General features: G+C 41.3%; 3 protein-coding genes across 4 annotated transcripts in view; all 3 read left to right on the plus strand.

Moving 5' to 3' along the window:
• gdi2 (GDP dissociation inhibitor 2) overlaps positions 1-1,024 on the plus strand; it is a 13,450-nt gene extending 12,426 nt beyond the window's left edge. The window contains exon 10 of the mRNA XM_035675237.1: positions 206-1,024. Coding sequence (XP_035531130.1) covers positions 206-355 — 150 coding nt within the window. The 3' untranslated portion in view covers positions 356-1,024. The remainder of the gene's footprint in view (positions 1-205) is intronic.
• A 1,113-nt stretch (positions 1,025-2,137) lies between these two features.
• Positions 2,138-5,448, plus strand: asb13a.1 (ankyrin repeat and SOCS box containing 13a, tandem duplicate 1). Its single transcript, XM_035674323.1, has 6 exons — positions 2,138-2,278; positions 2,758-2,945; positions 3,222-3,378; positions 3,465-3,599; positions 4,735-4,926; positions 5,032-5,448. Exons 1-6 carry the CDS (start codon positions 2,236-2,238, stop codon positions 5,178-5,180), a joined length of 864 nt encoding a protein of 287 aa, XP_035530216.1. The 5' UTR covers positions 2,138-2,235; the 3' UTR covers positions 5,181-5,448.
• Positions 5,449-5,524: 76 nt separating this feature from the next.
• LOC118337357 (ankyrin repeat and SOCS box protein 13-like) overlaps positions 5,525-7,606 on the plus strand; it is an 8,754-nt gene continuing 6,672 nt past the window's right edge. For both annotated transcript variants that reach the window (XR_004797147.1, XM_035674336.1), the window contains exons 1-2: positions 5,525-5,675; positions 7,250-7,437. Coding sequence is in view for 1 of the 2 variants with exons in the window: in XM_035674336.1 (XP_035530229.1) it covers positions 5,633-5,675; positions 7,250-7,437 (231 nt within the window). In the remaining variant the exon portion in view is untranslated. The remainder of the gene's footprint in view (positions 5,676-7,249; positions 7,438-7,606) is intronic.

Below are 7,606 nucleotides of genomic sequence, written 5' to 3' on the forward strand. Positions count from 1 at the left end.
TTCTGTCAGTATTATGTATATTTTATGATTAATTATACATTCTATCTAAGAACACAATTTAATTCAGTTTTCTTAACAAAATATAGACCTACTCTGAACCCCTGACTTGAGGCATCATCTAAGAATCAGCTATATCTGACCTAGACTGTATGTGCACTGAAAGAAGATCTGCTGAGCACTATTTGATCTTATTTCTCCTGTCTAGGTTTTCATCTCGCGTTCGTACGACGCCACAACTCACTTCGAGACCACCTGTGACGACATCAAGGACATCTACCGGAGGATGACGGGCTCAGAATTTGACTTTGCCGAGATGGAGCGCAAGAAGCAGGACATCTTCGGCGACGCAGAGTAGAAGGCAAAGCGTCCGCGACACTCCTGATCATCCAAGACAACGCTGCCGACAACTGAAATCTTAAAAATAGAAAAACCTACACAAAAAATGTACACACCAGTGGGCTGGCTGATTATCCACGTATATGGTTTGCCCATTGAGGAAGTTCATGATATATAGAGAGATATGACATAGTATTGTTGGATAGGGTTCAGGGAGGGAGATATGCTTTTTCAAATCACATTCAAATGGTTGTTGCACTAAACGCTGGTTATGCCTCATCCACAGTAATACCCTACATTCTTCTACTTCATCATGTTAAAATGATGCATAGTCCAAAGATGCCAAATCAAACTATAATTCATAATCAGTACTATCTTACAGAGTGGGTGTGTATGGGGGGGCGGTTGTCTTTTTTTTTTTTTTTTCTTTTTCTTTGTCATTGTGTAAAAGGCATTGGGAAGATATATAATATCTATACATTAGTTATTTAGTCTGCAGGTAATTTTTCATGTCAGGGGGAGGGAGAAACGGCTTGGCTTAGTGCGTCAGAATCGAATCATGTGTGTTCCTCACTTGGTGTATTCAAGCCCAGCAAACAGCACACAGCCGCGTGAGGTGGCACCTCAGCCGAAGCCAGCTTATATTGTCAGATGTTGTGAAATTAAAGTGGTTGAAGTATCTGTATAAGTATGTGTCTTTTTAACCCCTCTCCTACAGCACAGCCAGACACGTACTGTAAGCCGAGTCACAAGGGCCACTGTAGTCAGCATAAACCACCTGAACCTGTTCAAACAGCTTGATTCATTATAACGCATCAGAGGAGATACATTAGTTTCTGTATTATGCAAAGTGATGGATGACCTCCAGCAATTAACAGCAGATTAATGGGGAGGTTGTGCGTGCGTATTGCTTAAGAAGAACAAATGCCTGCTACTGCAGCATATTGAAATTGATAACAACTTTAAAAAAACAAAAAAACATCTTGGGCTCAAATGATTTCTGTACTGCAAAGTAAAAACAACTTTGTCAAAAACTAAAGCTGTACTTGATTATTTATTCCTTTTATTCTTAGATTTCAGACAGTGTTTGTGTGGAGTTAATGATTACTGGTGAATGAGTGCAACACAAATACTGCTGCACACAGCAGCTTTTTGTGAGTGCAGAGATGAATCATCCCTGAACTTAAGTTTGAAAATATCTGGTTATTTATTGACAATTGCATGATTTCTGGTTAATGTATTCTACAACCAAAGCAGCATGGAGGACAGAGAAGCTGCAAAGTGATGGCATCAGGATATTTAGATATCTGTAGGGGAGTTGTAGACTTTAAATTTACGGTTCATAAGTGTAGCAATTCAGGTTTGTTCACATAGTGCTAAAATATGAAATGATCTTGGGCACTTTTCAAATAGAGCAGGTCTACTAAAATAGCAACATTTAGTTTGCAGTTAGGAATTCCTGGCATAATCCAAAAAAGGTCTGACTGAAAAATAATGTGTCTGATCATATGCAGTTAGAAACAGGAAATGTGCTTCATGTATCTAAACAGCTAAGGTTATTGATTTAGACCTTACTGAGGTGTAGTACCATGGGCAAAACCTAAACGGACTTAATGGTTTTATATCTGGAACCTAAAAGCTCTTCTGTAAGTCACAAACATTGTGGAATACAATCGGTGTCTTCTGCATGATACTGTGTATACCTAAACTGGGGACCTCAGAAATACCACGAACATATCTGAGCAGCGGCGCAGGAGACCGCACACCTGTAAACTACGACTCCCACAATTCTGTGCTGCCTCTCCATTCGACGCTTGCAGCGTCAGCTAATGTTGTGATCCTCTGCTTCAGTGGTTGCCGGTCGTATCCCTGTACTCAAAGTGTTTTACCGGTAAAAACATGGAGGTGACAGCGGCACGCCGTTCGTTCCTCTGCGATATCGGTGAGCACTGTCAATCATTTTCAGCTTGCAGCAGCTTACACACCGGCAAACGTTAGCTGCTTTAAAGAATGGTGGCTGACTTTGTTGACGTCTAATCATATTAACTCGTGCTCGTGGCCTCGTGCCCTGCTCGTGACACTGGCCCTTTGTGTGTTATGTTTGTTATAACGTTACTATACATACAACAACGTCAACCATAGCCGGAACATACAGGCTAATAAGCGAGTTAGGCTACACAATACTAGCTAAATATTACAAAGTAGTTATTGTATTATTAACAGTTACAACATTTTATTGACACAAATACAGAGAAGAAATAGAGTTTTACAGAGAGTACATTAAAATAAAAAAGCAGCTTTATATACATATTTTTAAACTTGTGAGATGTGCAAGTATTTCTATAAAACATAGAAAAACTGAACAGAGCTGTCATTGTACTTCTATATTTGTAAAAGTACTGTTGTCACTGTCTGTATAAGGCTTCTGGGCCGACCGGACTGCCCTGCATGAAGCGGCGTCCCACGGCAGGGCCCTGCAGCTGAAGCAGCTGATAGAGAGCGGGGCGTCGGTCAACATGGTGACGGTGGACAACATCACCCCGCTGCATGAAGCCTGCATACAGGCTCATCCCAACTGTGCCCGGCTGCTGCTGCAGGCTGGAGCCCAGGTGGGATGAACCATCATGGAGGACCAAACCTGACTTGTGTAGATATGAAGAAATAAAAATGTTCATGAACAGCGGTGATGCAATCTAATACAGAATAAATACTAGCTTTGTAAGGCTTCTGAAGCAACCTACGGTCTTCAAAGTTAACCATGGATTTATCTCAGACATTATCTACAGCATACAGCCGATAACGTCCCTAGTGTAACATGCCCCTGAACGTAATCTAGAGCTGTATGGAAAAAACTAATATGTGAACTGTTCCTCTGGTTCTTCCAGGTGGACGTACGGACCATCCATGGCAGCACTCCTCTGTGTAACGCCTGTGCCTCTGGCAGCCTGGAGTGTGCCAGGCTGCTTTTGGAGTATGGTGCCAAAGTGAACCCGTCCCTCACAGCCCTCACCGCCTCGCCACTCCACGAAGCCTGCATACAAGGTGACCCCTGCTCCGGCAGCAATAACACAGGGTTCAACCAGTCCTACCCCAGCCTCACTGCTAATAACACTGTACATTCCTCTCAGGTAATGTTGAAGTAGTGAAGTTGATGATAGCCAGCGGTGCCCAACTGGAGGCGTATGATGTCCACTTTGGTCCACCTCTCCACATTGCGTGTGCTAAAGGACATGTTGACTGTGTCAAGGAGGTGCTCAGTGCAGGTCAGCAAGAAGACTGCAGCTCAGAACGTGTGTGAAACAATAGATCCATCCTGTACTATTATGCCATAAAGTGTTGAATGGCAGTGTCACTTCTCAGTTTACAGACACTGTAAAAATATAGTAGAACCTTTTCTACTATTTCGGTAATAGGATATTAGTACTGTTGATTTTAAGACTTAATCCATATTTTTATAAGTTTAATAAGTTTATACTGTCAAAACAAAAGTTTTGTTATATGAAAATAGCATATGAATGCTATGGTGGTGGTTTTCTGTGCAATCTACAGTCTGTAATATTTGCCATGAGCTGGTTGTACTGTTACAGAAACATTAACCTATTTCCGGTTTACAGTCATGGTTTCACAGTTTTTTACCGTAAAATCTACACATTTTTTACCTCTTTTAATTCGGCTTTTGTTACTGATTTCCTTAATTTCTCACAATGACAAGGCTGTTGCACCAGCTATGTTAAGTTCAAAACTAGCTTAGTTTCAAAGTAGTCGGGGCTATACCCTGGACTTAAGATATAACTTAATAATTACACCACTCCTGTGCGGGTGCAAGTCATTCATTCTGTCTCCTTTAATCTGATGATTTAAATAGATATTTTGTTCAAGAGTTCCCATCTCTTGGTAATATCTTGGTCAAGTCGTCAAAACATTTTAGAAAACAGAACAGTAACAAGTGAACGTTACAAGCATATCCTTTATAAATAGTGTTAGTAGTGTTACGACAAATGAATGCAATCTGAAGTTTGCCAATTGCAACATGTCAATCATTCCTTGTGTTTGTACAATAGCCATGATCATTTTAAATCCTTGTGATATGCCTTGGGGGAAAAAATGTGGCTGCATTGCATTCTGGTCTATCGGGGTGTAGAAATTAGTCTCAGATTGATTGATGGATTGATTGTTGAATGTCAGTGCAGAATGACTGCTCCCTTGTTTGTTGGATTGTGAGTGACTGACTTCATGTTTGATATGTGCAGCAGGACAAAGAAAAATACACCACCAAGCAAACAACATGAGCGCTGTAATACAGGATGTATTCTTACCTGTACTAGCACTGTATGAGGGGGGAACTTCATCATAATCTACTTCAACAAACTGGCCTAAGCTCATCTCAACTTCCTACAGGTGCCAATGTGAATTCAGTCAAGTTCCATGAGACAGCTTTGCACCACGCGGCACGAGTCCACATGGTGGACATGATCGATCTGCTGGTGGAGTTCGGAGCCAACGTGTACGCCAGCGACAACCTAGGAAGAAAGCCTGTGGACTACACAACACCTGCTTCTCCGGCTCACACCTGCCTCATGTTTTATGAAAGTACGTCTGCTTCAGAGAGCGGTCAGCAGTCTTTTTCTTTTCTCGGTTTTGCTTTTTGATTATTGTAACTCATGGTAGCTTGTGAAAACCCCTTCTTCTCCTCAGGTAATCCTCTGAGCCTGCAGCAGCTTTGTAGAATCGTTGTGAGGATGATGCTCGGTACCAGAGCCTCGGAGGTCATAGGTCAGCTGGACACATCCCACCGCATCCACAGCTACCTGCAGTACTGTGATCATCCCACATCGATAGACTGACACATGAATGGATTTCTAAACCTGAGCGAGAGACTGACTTGAAATAACAACATCTCTAAAAAAAGGAGCATCATGGATAACATATCTGCTTATAAGTTGAAACACGCAGGGTTATAAATTATATTTCTTGAATGCATGTCATGTGACTCAAGATTGATGTCATCAATGCTGCTTCAATGATGTACATGTCATCGTATTGTAATATAATATTATGTATTATGCAGCATTATTTGTCCCGGCGTTGAATAAATATTTGTTTAGTTCTTCACAGATTATGAAATAGCCTATTTGGTGCAAACACTACAAATCCCAGAATGCGCTTCGATTTCCAGGTATGTCACGTGTCTCCTGCCGCACGTAAACATTACCAGGACGCGGCTGTTTACAAACCTCTCGTGTTGGTGTTTCTGCGTTAACGCCGTTAATTCTTCACGTAGAGGAAGAGACACAGGATGGAAATTGAAAATGCTCGGCCATATTTCTTCGGAGACATCGGTAAGTATGAAGTAAAGACAACATGGCGGGCCGGCAAGACGTTCGCGTTTTCGGTTCTTGACCCAGTTTAACGTCGGCATGTATGGTAGGACTGCCAGCGGGCTAGCTAACATGCTAGCAAGCGGCAGCCCCGGCATGTTTTACTGTAGGTAGCTGTTACTGACAGCTGTGTTATATAATATGTGTATTGTAACGTCCTATTAGTGCTATTAGCCTCTCTTCCGCCTGTTTACATTAGTGTTACTCCAGCAGATGTCTATTAACAGCTTATAGACAGCATAAGAATACTCAGCATGTGTGTTTTTGTCCACTTAAAATAATATTAAGTGCGTTTGCATGATATGATTTATACAAACCACCTTTGTCCTTAAGGGAGCCCTAAAGGGATCACTGAGTCAACTGACGACCCCCAGGGGTCCTAAGTGACATATTTTATGGATCAGTGCATAGCAATAACAGCACAGAACAACTGATCAACTGTACAATGAACCCAAATAATGAACACAATAACTGCAGGAAGTTTGTGTTAAAGGAGCAATTTGGATGGATAAGAGTCTTTCTGATAATGTTTATACACTTTATAGACAATTTTGTGAATTATTATTATTATTAATATGATTATTATTATAAAAGCTTTTAAATTTAATCTAAAAATCTATACTTCTAAAATAACAATTTCATTTAGTTTTTTTATTTTATTAAAACCCCTAAAAATCCTAAAAAGGAAAAAAAGTCCACTCAACCCCATGTGAAGCTTTGGCGACCCCTAGTGGGTGTCCCAACCCCAAGACTCCTTTATTCGCGCTGATATAAAGTATGGTTAAAATCATAGTCCTCAATCTACAGTACTTTAGGAGACCTTTAGTAGTTGCCAATATTGTTTTACCAGGATGTGATAATAATATACTGTATTTAGTACTGTATACATATAATTTATATAGCAAATTTCATTCATGCTGCTTATGCTAGTTTCATTACACCTCAAACAGTTCCAGCACAGTTACAATAAAAAGAAAACAGATAACACAATCAGTATCTATACACCACTCTGCAAGAACAACAATAGGTGATAATGAATTTAGGGTAATGTAATTTTTTTACATTCAAATCTTCTGTTGTCTTTGTATTATCTTCTGTTTTTTTCTATCTTTTTGTTTTGTTTGAAAGGGAAATTTGAATTTCATTATACAACCGTGCACTGAATTTAGTTTGTGGCCTTGTATTGGGGTTTTAAAATGAATCTTTGAATGTCTGTGGTCATAATTTCTGATCCATCGGAGTGAATGAGTTAGTCTTTACAGACAGAATGAGTAGGATTTCTTGGTTGCCCAAGAGCAGCATTGGTCAAGTGGGCTAGAGAGTGAAGAGGCGTTACGGAGAACAAAGCAGGGAAGCTTGTTTCATGGTGGTTACATTCTAAAGCAGAAATAAACCCGACCACATCTCCGCACAACCCTGCAGGAAGGATTTTGTGTGAATGCAGCGCTTCATCCTGTCTGCTGCCCTCTGCCCCGCTCTGTCTGCTGCTCTTTACACAACCATGACACTGTGTTCTGTGACCCATTCCCCTGCAGGTTGCTGGTCAGAGAGAACGGAGGTGCACAAGGCAGCGTCCCTCGGCCAGGCCTCCCAACTGCAGCACCTCATCCAGAGCGGAGCCTCGGTCAACGTGGTGGCGGTGGACTCCATCACACCGCTGCACGAGGCCTGTCTCCGCGGGCAGACCCAGTGTGTTCGACTGCTGCTGGAGGCTGGAGCCCAGGTGAGACAGACAGGGGGGGACTTTTCCAATATCCGTAAATATCCACACACTTCTTAAGTTTAGTTGATTAAAAACATTCAACCAAAAGTTCAGAACTGTGAAAAAAGAGAAAACAAAAAACAAATGTAGGAAAAATAAAAAAGGGAAGACACAGAAGGGAGTTGCCAGG

This window comes from Morone saxatilis, unplaced genomic scaffold, assembly GCF_004916995.1.
Source record: "Morone saxatilis isolate NCDOM2014 unplaced genomic scaffold, NCSU_SB_2.0 Contig10, whole genome shotgun sequence".
Lineage (NCBI taxonomy): Eukaryota > Metazoa > Chordata > Actinopteri > Moronidae > Morone > Morone saxatilis.